This window comes from Sorex fumeus, unplaced genomic scaffold, assembly GCF_029834395.1.
Source record: "Sorex fumeus unplaced genomic scaffold, SorFum_2.1 ptg000264l, whole genome shotgun sequence".
NCBI lineage: Eukaryota > Metazoa > Chordata > Mammalia > Eulipotyphla > Soricidae > Sorex > Sorex fumeus.
The window spans coordinates 4,114,913-4,130,736 of record NW_026606321.1 but is presented as its reverse complement, the minus strand read 5'-3'; the positions used below and the strand labels follow the sequence as shown (position 1 = coordinate 4,130,736).

The 15,824-nt window shown below is 46.9% G+C and overlaps 1 protein-coding gene across 8 annotated transcripts in view; it reads right to left on the bottom strand.

Moving 5' to 3' along the window:
- Positions 1-15,824, bottom strand: part of CTNND2 (catenin delta 2) — a 958,285-nt gene that overhangs the window by 350,865 nt on the left and 591,596 nt on the right. For all 8 annotated transcript variants that reach the window (XM_056109040.1, XM_056109043.1, XM_056109042.1 and 5 more), the window contains 2 exons: positions 13,256-13,450; positions 2,803-3,058 (listed from right to left, as the gene is read on the bottom strand). In XM_056109040.1, the coding sequence (XP_055965015.1) occupies positions 2,803-3,058; positions 13,256-13,450 (451 nt within the window). The remainder of the gene's footprint in view (positions 1-2,802; positions 3,059-13,255; positions 13,451-15,824) is intronic.

Genomic DNA, 15,824 nt, shown 5'->3' with positions numbered 1-15,824 from the left:
AGTCAGAAGAGAGGGACAGATATAGAATGACTGCACTTATTTGTGGGATATAAAAAAAAAAGCAGTACGAAACTAATATCCAAGGCCAGGGAAAATGCACCAGGAGGACTAGCAGTGGTGGGTGAATGGTGCGGGGGATGGAGGGTAGTTAAAAAAGAGGCGGGGCCATTATGACAATACTAGTTGGAAGTGATCACTCTGGACAAGAACTAAGTGCTGAAAGCACGTCAAGGGATATAGATTATAACCTTCCAACATCTGTATTGCAAATTGTAATGCCTACAAGAAGAGCAAGAAAGAGAATGAGAGAGAAGAGTGGGGCCTGCCATAGAGGCAGGCGGGGTGGGGGGTGGCTTAAAGGGGTGGGAGGGAAACCGGGGTCAGCTTTGTAACGCTATGTCTCACAGTGATTCAATCATAAAATAAAATAATTTATTTTATCCTCCAGCTTGTTTGCCTGCTGTCCATTTCTTTACATTTAGCTAAATGCATGTGTCTAAGCAAAACAATCCAGTTCTGATTCTAGATCTGGTTCTGTGCATTTTGCTTGTATATCTGAGCTTAGAATGGCAGTATGAGATTTTTCCTCCCCAGAATCAACACGAATTTAAGGCAAAGCTTGGTATTCTTGAAAATAGCAGACAACTTGCAATTTACATGATACTGACCTGCACACAAGTTGTAAACACCCAAAAGATAAGTGGCCATTGTTTTCTGATTCTTTATAATAGCGCGTTATTTTTTTTTCTTTTTGGTTTACTTAGAGCAAGAACTTAATAAATGTCAAGGACATAATCCATAGGAAAGTTCTTTCAGGTACTTGACAATACCTGAAAGAAGAAAGGGTATGATCGAAAATGGAGAGCCTGACCATTTACTGAAATAAAGTTCATGTGATACACAGTACAAAATAAAGAAATTAGGTTCTGACTCTAGATTTGGCTAGATAAGATTTGGCTTCTTATTATGCCAAATTCCCCTCACAAAAATGTAAAACCTTTTCTTTGGAAAGCAGTGATTGCATAGACACTATGGCATATCTACAGATGCAATACTGCTCGGCTGTAAGAAAAGAAGAAATCATTCAATTTACTGCTATGTGGGAGCATCTGGATAGAAGTATCTGGGTGCTAGGTGGACTTAGTTGAGGAGGGACAGACACAGAATGGTCTCTCTCATACCTGGGATATCCAGAAGCACAGCACAGAATAGCAAGGGGCCGAGGGAACAGCACCTGAAAACTGGTCTACAGAACAGAGCTTACCATAGCGGGGGTTGGGATGGAAATGCAACTCTGGAGGGCACTATGGAGGGCATGTTGCTAGAACATTGTATGCACAAAACCCTGTCATTAACAGTATTCTAAATCGTGGTGCCTAAAATAAAAATAAAATTAAACACATTTCCTTTGGAGATAAAACACTTATCCTTGATTTATAAGTACAACGTGAAATCAAGTAATGCCAATTTAATTACACATTTTTCTACTTAGCCTTTCTTATGTGATTGCTATTATTCTATTTCTGTCTGTTTTCTTCACTAGCACATCGGTAAGGATTTTACAGAGGCTACTGAGTACTGTCTGAAAAGACTTCAACCTGCACTTGATAAAAAGATTTAAGGAGCATGGCAGATTCCAGGACCACGGCTCGGAAAGTTGAGATGGAAACCCAGGGTGAGCGAGATGGAGCAGAGTGTGAATACAGTAAATTTTCTTTTTTCCAGCATTAACTTGAAGTATTTACTACAGTGCACCTTGACAGTGGAGGGTCTACCAATAACAATTTTTAATATGGACCCCTCAAGCGGGTTTGAATTGCACTCAAGCAGCAATCTCAAAGAACACCATAAAGCGGGCCCATTCTGCCTTTGATGTCTATAAAAGTGCTTCTTTCTATAGAGGAATCTATGAGACTCCTCGATATGGATGCTCTTGCCTGTTGTATCACAGAGAACTCCTGGAGGGGCATTTTAAGTGACCACAAGAGCCGACTTAAGCCCTGCTGGCAAGACAGCAAACCTGACAGAGCGCTGGTTTGCCCAGATGCAGATGTGTATTTATGGGCCTCAATCATCATCTATCAAATGGCTATGAATAAAACATCCATTGAACTCTACAGGAATCTGCTTCCCAATTCAGAAGCCGAGCATCGCTATGTCCCTCCCTTGCCACTGCAGAGGACAGGAGGAGAACACACACCTTCTCATCATCGCTCTTACTTGAATGCATCTGTGGTTTAGCTTTGATCGGTGCCCAGACATCTTCCACCTGGGGCTCCTTCTCAAACACAGACCAGTGGAGGTGGTATGGATTTCCAATTTATTTATTTATCTTTTTATTTTTGATTTTTAGTCTAATTGGGGAGGTGCTCAGTTTGTGCCCTGGCACGAGCGCATTGGTGGTGAAGAGCAAATGCACGCTGCCCCGGAGACAAGGAGATTGCCTCGGCTGCCCTCGGTGAAGTCGACCAACGTCACTGTGAATGAACCCTCAGGGATCCGAGGATTCAAGCATTCAAGGGAGCTGCCTGGAGACTTACCGAGACTGCAGCCTCCAGACCTACACCCACTCTGAGTGAAAACTCACTTCACTGTGTGCTGATGGACCGCGAAGGACGCGATCCAGGCCCACATTCTCTGGGAGACACAAAACCAGACCCCACCCAATCCACCCACCCTGGCAGCCCTCTCAGGAGCAACCCACACCTCTGCACGCCCGCCGTGGCTTCCCACCCAGGACACCCAGGCCAGGTGCGGACGCCTGGGAAGTCGCGGCAGGGGGAGAGAAGGCTGAGTACCCACCTGGGATCTTTCTGGATGCTGTCGATGGACGGGGACCTGGCCAGCGTGCCTTCGGGGGGCAGGGCCGGGCCGGATTTGCTATAGGGAGACTCCACGGAAGGACAATACTGCAGCTGTCGGTAGGGGTCGGCGTAGTTGGAGGCTGGGCCGGCGGCGTAGCTGGCTCTCTGGAAGGTGGCCGTGGGGGCGTTCTGCGGGCCATGCTGGCTGCCGGTGCGCTGCAAGGGGACGGAGTCGACACCAGGGGAAGATGGGGCTATGGCAGGAAAGGAGGGACAAAGCAGAAAGGTGAGGACCCGCTCGCAGAAAGGGTTCACCAGGTCTAGGCGGGGTGGGGAAAATCACACACACCAACAAAAGGGGAGAGGAAGAACAAAAGTTAAAATCTGTCCCCTTGGAACCCAACAAGGCGCACTGTTTGTTACCCAGCAAGCCGCCGATGAGCTCAGGACACAGGAAGGACTGTCCCCGCTCAAGGCTGGAAGGCACGTTCTCTGTGGTCACTGCTTCCCACCACCCCCCCACCACCCACATCCCCAGGCTCACTCCTGTGGCAAGGGGATGTTCCACAGGCAACCCCGGAAGATACTGGGGTGAGGGAGGTCTAGGAAGGGGTTGCGAGTGTCTTTTCCTTCTTCCAAGTTGAGAGAAACCACAGTAGTTGTTTGGGGGAGGTTTCCTTAAACTTTATTCGAGGTGCCACATAAACTGGGCAATGCAACCAGTGTCTCTGTAAAAAGCAAAGTAAAGTAAAGGCCCTCCTGTTGATCATGGATTTGCTCGAGCGGGCCCAGTAACGTCTCCATTGGAGACTTTGTTGTTACTGTGTCTGGCATATCGAATACAGCACGGGGAGCTTGCCAGGCTCTGCCGTGTGGGCGAGATACTCTCGGTAGCTTGCCGGGCTCTCCGAGAGGGGCGGAGGAATCGAACTCGGGTCGGCCATGTTGGCTGCGTGCAAGGCAAACGCCCTACCGCTGTGCTATCGCTCCAGCCCCAGTGTCTCTGAGTCAAAGCAAATAGAAAGGGGGCTGGAGAGAGGGTGCAGGGCTTAGGGCGCAGGTTTGCAGGAAGCTCTCTTTGGTTCCCTCCCCAGCAGAGCGTCGGGTACCCTGACTTCTGTCAGGTGTGATCTCTGAGCACAGAGCCAGGAGTGACATGGGTGTGACTCTGCCCTGCATCCACAGCATTTAAAAAAATGAGAAAAGCGGGAGACTGTGCATGTCGAGGGTAGCACAGATGGGGCGGCTGCAATTCCAGAATCAGTGCCATTAGATGCAGCACTGGGGGTACAAGGATAGGGCAGGGGGTAGGACTCTGGCCTTGCATGCGCCCGGCCATAGTTTAATCCCAGGCACCGCAGAGGGCCCACTGAGCTCTGCCAGATATTACCTCGGAGCACAGAGCCAGGAAGAAGCCCTGAGCACAGCAGGAAGTGCCCAGCACCAAGGAGAGGTGGGGGGGGGGGGGGTCGGGGGGAAGGAGAAAACAATAGACTGACTTATCTCACCAAAACCCCCAAACTCAAACAACAGTTCCTCAAAACTATACAGTGAAGAGATTATAAGGAGAGCAGTTAATAGTGATGGGAAGAGAGACGGGGTGAAAGGAGGAGCAGCTGGGAAACGCGGGCCTCTGCAGAGAACAGAAAGCAAGTCGCAACACTGGGGAGGAGGAAGCGTCTGTGTGTGTGTGTGTGTGTGTGTGTGTGAGTGTGTGTGTGTGTGTGTGTGCATGTGTGTGTATGTGTGTGTAGCTCATCCTTATCTTTGAGTCTCGTGAGCCTGTTTCGAGGGAAATACCTCGTGAGGACTGTGGTTCACATCTCCAGGTCTGAGGAGGACTTCTTGGTATGGGGTAAGTTATCGGATCTCTCGAAATTCCTGGTTACTGCTTGTCAAATGAGACCACAGTGGCCCTAGTAGACTCTGGGATGCTTGGATGACAAACACCAAGGATGTAATGAAAAACATCCCGGGTTAGGGCCGGGCTAGAGAGGAGGCAGGCGCCTGCCTTGCACCTGGCTGAACCAGGTTTGATGCCCAGCACCCCATATGCGCCCCCCCCCCCCCAGACTGCCAGGAGTGATTCCTGAGAGTAGGGCTAGGAATAAGCTGTCACAGCTGCGTGAGGCCCAATCCTTGCACCAGTTAAAAATTAAAATAAAATCTGTGGCTGGAGCAATAACATAGCGGGGAGGGTGTTTGCCTTGCATGCAGCCAACCTGGGTTCGATTCCCAGCATCCCATATGGTCCCCCAAGTACTGCCAGGAGTGATTCCTGAGTGCAGAGCCAGGAAGAACCCCTGTGCATCACCAGGTGTGACCCAAAAGGAAAAAAATTAAAATAAAATCCAACATGCAGAAAAGGTTCGGCAAATATGCTATTACAACTATCACCACTTAGGATGTGTCATCCGTTGCAACATGTATAACTGAGATTCCAACAGGAATAGCTTTGTTACTGTGTATTTCATGGCAATTCAATTAAAAAATAAAAATGATGTTGTCATCCATGCTATAAGCCCCAGTGGTTTCTCCCACACCAGGAGTGAAGCCCAGCCCTGGTCGCAGGCCTTCCACATGGAGCTCCTGAAGTACCTTTTTAGTGTGAACTCAACCCCTCAGCAACTCTGTGCATATGCATGGCCCCCCCTTAATCTGCTCCTGGGAAACTGAGGCGCAGAGAGACAAAAGAACTTCACTGAATTTGCTAATATGCTAGCAGGACAGGAGTTTACTTCCTTGTATGCTCTTCCAAGTGTGTGCTTGTGACACTGGACTGGGTGTGGGATCACTCTCCAGTGACTGAATTACTTAACTGGGTGAGAAAATTGAGAAAAATGATCAGTGTCCTAAAAACCAAGGGCAATGCTAGTAAAGTGAAGAGAAAGCTTCCGAATAGGAATTAATGAGATTATAATACCCAAATATTATGTTGAAAAAAATTATAAATTGGTGTATAAATCAGTTTAGGTTACTTAATCACTGAATTAAATGTTTATGACATGAAAAAAAAATTCCCAAAAGTTTCTTAGGCTGCAAGCTTAACATTACTAATTCCTAAAAAAAAAAAGAGAGAAAAAAGAAAGAGTAGCAATAGCTACTATTACCTTTATCTTATTTAAAAGTATTTAAACCTTTGTTTAATCAATAGTTTATTGAGGAAAAAGAAGATTTACTATAAAATACAAAATGGGAACCAACTTTTAGGATGACGAGCATCAGATTTCAAAGTCATAACAAGGTATCTGGTTTAGAAAAATGGCCCTCAGAAAGTCTCACAAGTTCATGGTCTTGGGGCTGGAGAGACAGTACAGCAGGTAGGTCACATGCGGGTTCAACCCCCAGCATCCCATATATCCCCTGGGCACCCCAAGGAGTGATTCCGCAGTACAGAGCCAGACCCACCCCACCTCCAAAAAAAAAAAATCCAACCTAAAAGCCAAAAAACAAACAAACAAAAATATAGTTTAAACTTCTATTACGTCACATTAAATAATATCACAGGTAAAAATTTCCAAATGTAGTCAGAATTCAAAGTAACACAAACTCAGATTGATCAAGACAATGAAAATGGTGTAAAATGACAATTTAGCTGGGAGAAAAATACACTATCTCAAAGGGCGGTCCATAGGAACACACAAAGAAAGCATGACTACATCGAACTCATGTTAAACTGATCAGTACCATGGCACAGTTCTAGCTTGTCTATTTTTAAATGTGATGTAATGAAGCACCTATAAAGCATGAAGGATAAATGAATTCTCCCTAACTCACGGGTCTTCACACACGGAGGTGAGGCCCTGCCCATAACATTAAATACTTTCCTACCATACATGTCTCCCTTAAGGCTCAGAATCAGTTAACCAAACTGCTGGCCCTGTAGGATTATTCAATTCAATTGAATCTTCTTCTGGCAAACATTTCAAGAAAAGAGGTGCTTCACCAGCTCTGTAAACACTCCTCTCTCCACCCCCCCTCTCTGCAAACAGTCCCTTCTCCCCTCAAAAAGCTCTCAGAACTCAATGACCCATATTGCTGGTCTCTTTGGGGAGATTTGAAAAGGCGCTTCTTCAGCAGTTGACTCGATGCTTCATCTGACATCTAAGCGGTTCCAAAAATTCTTTTTTCATAGAGCTATACAGATAGAGGTCTAGTGTATAAAGAAGGAAGAAAGATGTTTTGTATATTATATTTTTTGAAAAAAGAACAAGGCATCCTTTTGTTAAAAAAAAATTAAACATTTTGCATGATGATGACAGATGGTTACTGACTTGCATTATAGACTTACAATAAAAATAAGTGGAGAATGGGATAAAATACAAGAATTTGAGGACTCAGAGAAACTTGGAAAGTATAAAGTAGGGTTCAATGAAAGAAAAAACTTTTGTATTATTTACATCAATTTTAAAAGATATTTCACATATGAACTATAAAAAAGATAAAATGCAAACATAAGGATTATAGAATAACAAATAAGTCAAGATAAGGGCTTTTTTTGGGGGGTTGATTTTGGGCCACATCAGTGAGCTTACTCCTGGCTCTCCACTTAGGGATCAGTCCTGGGTTCAGGGACCACGTATAGAACCAGGGGTCAAATTGTGTGGGCCATGTCCAAGGTAAGGACATTAACCCCTGTACTATTTTTCCAGTCCAAGTACACAGTAAGGTTAATTACAGAGCATTTCCTCTGCTCTTTATTTTAGGATAATTATTTTAGAATACGGAGCCTTTGACACCAAACCCACCATATTCTCAACAGAACTGTCATCTAGCAATGAGTTGTAGGTCTTCCCATTCTTGGCTCTCTGCAGAGACTCATCCATGCTAAATTCAATGGAGAAATATTCAAGGGTAAATTTAGCACCATTTTAAAACTTTAAAATCACTTCTTTTGGGGGAGAGAGATTTAGTACATGGGTTTTATTATTAATTCATTCATTCATTCATTCACTTATTTATTATTGAATCACCATGAGATAAAGTTACAAAGTTGTGCCTGGTTGGTTTTCATTTTTAGTATGATGGAATCATTGGTACTGGTGGCGATCTTGTTTCTCTATCTTTCCTGGAAAATAAGGCATTGAAAACAATTTGGAGGACTAATTTATCCCAAATGATTGTTCTCAAGACAAATGTAATATCCTGTGTACTTGGTTTGTTGGCCACATTCTGCAGTGCTCGGGAAGTACTATTGGCCCTCTGCTCAAAGTTACTTATGTCAGTGCTCGAGGGACCATACGGTACCAGGTCTCAAGCCTGGAGCTCCCACATGCAAAGCGTATGTTCTATTCTGTCCACCGAGCCCCTTTCTGGCTTCTGGCGTACATGTATGTGGAAAAGAAAATACCAGAATGTCCTACCCAGAAACATTTGTTTTGTTTTGGTTCTGGGGCCATGCCCAGTGACTGTCAGGTGCTCTACTACTCTGCTCACTGCCTGGGGGTCACTCCTGGTTGTTGTGAACGCGTGGCACTAGGGACCTAATCTGGGCGCTTCCACAAACACTTTCCAAAGATCATCTCTTTAACTGTGCCTTTCAGAGAATTACAGAACCACAAACTTCATGATGCCTTCACAATACAAATGGACAGAGAAAGAAATCAACTAAGTTCAGTTGGCATATAAAAATTATTAATTAATCTATTAATATATATTTGTTTATAAGTGTATTTGTATTTAATTAATACATTGATATTTTAATATTGGGATATTAAAATTTATTCAGTGATGGCTGAATGATGGGCTGGAGCGATAGCACAGCGGGTAGGACATTTGCCTTGCATGCAGTCAACATGGCCAACCCAAGTTCGATTCCTTTGCCCCTCTCAGAGAGCCCAGCAAGCTACCGAGAGTATCTCGCCTGCACGACAAAGCCTGGCAAGCTACCCGTGATGTATCCGATATGCCAAACACAGTAACAAGTCTCACAATGTTACTGGGCTTGCTCGAGCAAAATCGATGAACAACGGGAGGACAGTGGCAGTGACAGTGGCTGAATGCCCATTAGACCTTATACAGCATGGTGACCTTAAGGAGATTTGTAGACTGTGGTCTAGGAACTTTAAAATAAGTGAATGGATCAAGTGGAAATCAAAAGGACTAATTATTCCTAGGTAGCTTTTGCGGCACACATATTTATAAGTATTTTTCATGTGTACATTTTAATTTCCTCTAACTTAAGGTGTGGGTATTGGGACTTGTGATGGAGAACTGAGTCACGCATTTCAACATTCCAAGCATATTTTCAGCCTTTAATGAGGAGACCTAGTTTACTCAGATGTGAGGAAAGAACAACAATAAATACTCTAATCATTTAAAACTCCCTATTCATGTCAACCCCATGGCAAGTCTTGTGACATATTATCTCATTTAACCACCATAAGAGCCAACGTAGCAGGTACTGTTATTACTGTCATCAACCTCAGTAATTCAGACTGGGCAGAGCTGGGAATTATACCCTGAGCCACGGGCCTGCATGTTTCACCCCTGTCCAGTCGTTAGAAAGTTAGGTGCACCACTTTAATACAGCTGACATGGTGTGAAATGTAATATCTTTGGCAGGAACACCCAGCAAATCCTGGCCAGGGCCGATGCGACAGTGGCCATGGCTCATTCCCTACCACCGGCAGAATTCACTGTTTTATCATGCTCGATCCTGTATAATCTCTTTTGGCTTTTGTGGAGGCAGCAAAAATTCTCCGTTAGCAGCAGACAGCCGGGACTCAGGGAAGCTGGAATATTCCTTCAGATACGCTGCAAGAGGCTGGCTGGGACACTGAGGTGGCTGGAGTGGACCCCTGTGTCTATGTCCCAGGTTCCGTGAGGGCCGAGGCCGCTGGCCACAGGACACAGCAGGGGAGAGGAAGGTGGGATGGAAAGGAAGGCCCCCAGGGTCATGAGGACAGGGCTGCAGGCTGTGCAGTGCTCAGGTGAGGGTCCCTGCTTTGGAGCTGGAGCGGGAACAAGGCTTGTCTGCTGGAGAGCAAAGGGGCTTCCCTAAGAATGCCCCTGGGACCTGACACCAAGATCATGAAAATCTGTGGTGTGTAGGGAAAGGCGGATTGTGCTCTTTGGGGGTTGAACTTCTACTTGCTGGTCAGTCAAGATCAACATCTTCATTACTTTTTAAATAACTCTACATGTGCACAAATATCTCTCTCCCTCTCCTCTCCTCTCCTCCCCTCTCCTCTCCTCCCCTCCCCCCTCCCCCCTCTTTCTTTCTCTCTCCTCTCTCCTCTTTCTTCTCTCCTCTCTCTCTTCTGTCTCTCTTTTCTCTCTCCTCTCTCTTCTCTCTCTTTTCTCTCTCTCTTTTTCTCTCTTTCCCTCTCCCTCTCTCTCCTTCTACTCCCTCATACTGAAGGACTTGTCGACTACAGAGACAGCTTGTTTTTTCTCTGCAACCACCAAGGATAACTGAGGATCTTCAGAGGAGAGATGTTCCCACTCACCCAGTATGCTCAGGCCACTGAGCGCCTCCAAGTCCTCTCTTCACCCCAGGCACCCTCTCTCCCGCAGCCCTTTCCCACTCACCCTGCTCCTTCCCCTCCTCTTCCCTCCCCCTCCCTCTCTTCTCCCAACCCCTCCCTCTCTTCCCTTTCCTCTCCCTTCCCCTCTCTCCTCTTCCATCCTCTCACTCTCCTCCCATTCTCTTCCTCCCCCTTCCTCTCTTCTCCCTTTGATGGCCCCTCCTCCCTTTCCTCTCCCTCCCCTCCCCTCCCTCTCCTAATCTTTTCCCTCTTCCCTTTCCTCTTCCTCTCCCTTCCACCACCTTCCTCTCTCTCTCAGGTCCTCTGTCCTCTTCACCCCTTCTTCCCTTGAAGGAAGTAGGGCTGTGCTTCTCCTTGCAGCCACTGTAGAACACTAACCTGTGATTCCCAAATCACTGGGGCAGGAACACCTGTTCCTGCCTCCCTGGCCTTCCCATCCCCAGGATGCCACAGGGATCTGGCTGAAGAGCTCCTCTAGGGGCTTCTAGGCCTGAGAGAAGCAGCCGCCCAAGTCACCAGCTACCAGCCTGATCTCGAGCTGGTGGTCCCTGTGCATCTCCCATCCAACAGACCCCAAAGAAGTGGACCTCGTGCCCCCAAGAGTCAGGACATCAGTTCCTAAAGTGGGCATCTAGGGATGCTGTAAGGAGCCACGTGGCCTAGACTCACTGCAGTTGTGAGTGTCGGGGTGCTGGTGCTTTCTGTGTGCTGGTTTAAAGATTCATTTCCAGTGATTTTTAATTTTTCCTGCATAGGGTAGGTGGGTCAAGGAAGATTGCAAACCTCTTCCTTGGCACCTCGACTCTGGTCCCGTGGAGCCTCTGAAAGGTCTTTGGTCCCCAGAGATTGGTGGGTTCCATGCAGGGTACGTGGAAATAACTCCTCAACAAGAGAAGAAATCTCAAAACATTTCTTTATAATATTATTTTTTTCAGAGGCGGTGATATTTGGGTCACACCTGGAGGTGCTCAGGGATAATTCCTGGTGGGCTAAGAGAACTAAATGTGCTGCTGGGGATTAGGTCAGGTCAGTCACACGGCAAGGAAAGTGCATTCTTCACCTCTTTACTGTCCAGGGCCGGAGCAATAGGACACTGGGGAAGGCACCTGCCTTGCAAGGGGCAGGTTTGACCCCCAGCATCCCATATGGTCCCCTGAGCACCAGCATGAGTGGTTCTTGAGTACAGAGCTAGGAGTAACCCTTGAGCATCACCCTTGAGTATCCCTGTCCCCTTCCCTCCCCCCGCCAAAAAAAAAAAATCCTCTGTACTGTCTCTCCAGCTCCTTTGTATCAGTTTCAACCTTGACTTTTATTAGGTATAAAGTAGTAATATGGCAGAATCATGCAAAGTTCTATAATTTAAAGTCAAAGGTATGTAGAGAGTTGCATCACTGGCATGTTGGCAGACAGGAGAGGAGATAGTTCCCAGAGGTGGGCAGTTTGCTGGGGGATGGAAGGGCTGAAGTGGAACGGAACAGAACAGAACTCGGGGGCAGGTAGGGGGGGCACGGGAGACAGGGCTTGCATGCCTGGCACACGTCTAACCTGGGTTCAATCCCTGGCAATACATATGGTCCCCCAAGCCCTGAGCACAGCCAGGTATAACCCCCTAAGCAAAAAGCAGCCAGGAGGTGTTACCAAGGTTGTTCCATTGCCTCTCCTAAGGAGAACAGGGACAGAGAAGCCCCCTTTCCACTCCTTCATGCACTCGCCAAGTCATGAAAGCTGCACACAGACCCCCATGTCTAGAGGCTGCAGTTGAGGGAAGGAGGATCAGGGGTCGAACCGAGATGGATTTTATTAACACAAGTTGGAGGTCACCAGGTGAAAAATAAAGATTTGGGGTCTGTTTCCTCAGGAGGCAGAGAAATACTGAAATGTATATATCAATAATCAACTCTAAAAGCAACTTCCCTTGGCTCTAATTTTACAACGTGCAATTCAGTAGTATCCTAACGTAGTCAAGAGAATTCGCCGTGTTGGACTTGGCAGTAGCTGGGAGTTCTAACAGTCTTCAGTGCAGAACTCTGGGTGCCCACGGACTCTGCAGGGTTCCCTTGCCCCTGACCCTGAAGGGGTGAAGGGTTTCCGGGGAGGAGGGAACCCACCCTCACCCAACCAGCATCTTAGGATTTCCTCATTTCCTCACAATGTGATGCTCTAGAGAAGTGCGGTTTTCAACACGTTCTTAATTATATCGTCTGTGAATGAAGCTCTCTCTTGCTCGTTTGATCATGGCCTTTGCCCAGTTATTCTGCAAATGGCCACTTATTTGGGGAGACACTGGGCCTTCTGCACGTAGCCTGTGGTTCTATTCAATTAAAAAAATCATATACATTTAATGCTGGAGGGAGTCAACTGAACCATAGGCAAGGGCTAATGTCCAACTCTTAAACAGCAATTTTATAGGATTCAACCTAATAATGTGTATGAAATAAATTCCCAGTTTGCTTTATCAAACAGGTTGCATTTTGAGTAAAGAGGCTTTTTCTCTCCAAGCTTGCCAAATAGACTCTATCATCAAAATACACTTACCTACATTAGACAGATGCCTTTTATGCCCAAGGTAATGACTGCCTTCTCAGTGTATCTGCATTTATTAAAGGAGCTAATCATGAATGGAGGATGGGAACTCAGAGGCCCGCCTTCCATGGCCTGCTTCCCCCTTAAGCACACCAAACCTGGTGCTCTTTTCGCTTACGATACACAAAGGGGGACACATAGGTTCTGTTCCCATTAAGGATGTGCCGATGAGAATTGGGCCCTGATGTGGGAGAGGGCCGAAGACACGTGTGTGCACACGCACGTGCAAACACCCAAGCTCAGACACACATGCACACGCTTGCCCGTGTTCACGGCCATAGCTTTGTGAGTTTGGGAGTGGGGAGGATAACCCTAAGAGCACGTGTAAGTTCAACTTCTGTGGGGGAGCAGATGGTGTGTGGGGGTCCCCAGACCCACCTGTGCTCGTGCGGTAGGTGCCAGTGTGAGCTGGTGGCAGAGGGTCCCCCTGGCTCTGGCTCAGACTCCTCATAGGGGGCTTCTGGTAGATGCGGTCTTCATAGATGGGGTCTATGTGGTGCTCCGGGGACTGCAGGGCTCGCAGCTCGGGGCCCAGGTGACCGTGCTGGCTGCTGTAGGAAGCCCGGGACCCAGCTGCAACAGACACAAGGTGACAGTCAAGCACAGTTTCTTCTGCAAAGACATACTCAAGGTGCCGCTATTTCCCTCTGCAAAGAAATGTCGAAATGAGTCAGAAAGAGAGGGGCGGACATAGAAAGATTGTACTCATTAGTGGAATATAAAGTAACAGAATGGGAGGCTGACACACAAGGATAGTAGAGATAAGGACCCAGAGGATTGCTCCACAGCTTGGTAGCTGGCCTCACATGCTAGGGGGAAAAGGCAGCTCGGACAGAGAAGGGAGCACCAACTACGGGGTACTTGGAGGACCCACTCAGGATAAGAGATACGGGCTGAAAGTAGACTATAGACAGAATGATGGGCACTCAATACCTCTATTGCAAGCCACAACAGGGAAAGGGAGAGACAGAGCAAAAGGGAATGCCCTACCACAGAGGCATGGTGGGGGGGAGGGATACTGGGATCATTGGTAGTGGAGAATGGGCACTGGTGGAGGGATGGGTACTCGATCATTGTATGACTGAAACATAAGCACAAAAGCTTCTAAGTCTGTAACTGTACCTCATGGTGATTCATTAAAAAATTAAAATAAATAAAATGAAAAAAAGAATGTCAAAATGGGTAGAGGAGCAGCTGAGTGATGGCCAGTGACTGGGATATGTCAGGAACTCATCAGTGCCCCAGCTGCTCCTGCTCTAACTCTATCTTTCTGTAGCACCGCGAGTGATGCTAAGATAAACCTACTTGGACAGGGCGACGGAAATAGAATTTTTCTCAGCCTACAAACCCTACTTGGCATCCCCATGAAAGCAGCAGGGCAGATAGTCAAAAGAAAGAATTCCTTCTTGGCCCAGAGTCCTGGACACCTAATTTGACCCCAGAGATGCTAATGTCTCAAGAGCATGTGAATCTGTCATCAGGGCAAACCTGAGAAGCCAGCCATAAGCTGCTTCTTCTTCTGAGACCAGGAATGAACTGAACTATTCATACTCACAGCCAAACACCCTCCAAGAAAGCAGATTTTAAAGAAAAAGAATTCCAGTTCTATTTTTCCTTGACTCTCAACCTTGCAAACGCAAACATCGACCTTCCTTCTCGGAAGGTACAGAGGGTTGTGACTGGTTTAATTCATCCTCCCTCACCAAGGAATACCTGCGAATCCTCCCTTGTGGCATTCAGTGCCTGGTATGGATGCAGTGCTGTGGACCGGCGATCCTCTGTACGTGGAGAAACTGAGTTTCAGAGACCGAGTAGGTAAGCTGACACACGGGAAAGGCAAGCTCCATTGAGAGCCAACATTTGTCCACTCAAATTCTCCAGAGCAAAGCTGGCAGGAGCATCAGATGGGGGTTTCAGGGCAACCTGATGCCAGGAAGGATGGGTGCAGGACGTCAGGAAGGGGATACGCTGATCTCTTTCATCATTTTCCTTTTGTTTGGGCCACACCCAAAGGTACTAGGGATAATCCTGGCAATGCTCAGTGGACTCTTAGTGCTGGAGATAAAACCCAGGGGCTCCTGTACACAAAGTGAGATTTTTACCTAACTGCAGTGTGTGTGCACGTGTGTGTGTGTGCGTGCGCGCACACACAGACACAGACACAGACACAGACACACAGATATAGTTGAGACCACAAGGCATTTAGCTCACCAAAGCCTTCCACCAGCCCCAGAATCTGGCTCTATTCCAGCTAGAACCAGCAGAAGTGTGCCACGTCCTGTGGGTGTTGGCACCTACCCCACCTGGCGTTCTTTCTCCCCTCCATGTTTTGAAACCCAAACTCCAATGTGCAGACTGAGTCCCTTCCTCATGACCAACTCATCTCAAGGATTTCCAGGGAGAAAGACCCAGGCAGACACTTAGTAACTGTAGACTGAGAAAGTCCCATCATTCAATTTCCATAGGCTGCTTGAGAAGTAAAGAAGCAGAACACAGAGCATGCCAGAGGCTTTAACAGGAGTCTGCTGAAAATCCTGCGTCTTCAGTACTAACCAAATTTCCCAAGGCATTCTGGGGGTAGGAAAGTAAGAGCAGAAGATACTAAAATTCCCCTTCGCTGCCAATGAAGTACATTCTCATTTGGGTAAGTTCTGCCAAAGGATGGATTTGCAAGCAGTGCTTTGTATTGTGTGGTTCACTGCATCCATTTATCAAATGCCAACATCATACCGAAAATTCTTATCTCACAGGAGTTTCCAGGAACATGTTTAAATCTGATACACCTTGCATTCCTGCTGTCATTTCTTCCTGCCCCTAGGGGAGTTGATAATAGTGCCAAGGACTTAACAAGTGTGACTCAAAGAAGCAGACACTAAAAGTAGGCTCTGTTCAGCAGAGTTAGTAGAAATGATGCACCACTGGTTGATTCAGAGCTGTGAATTTCTCA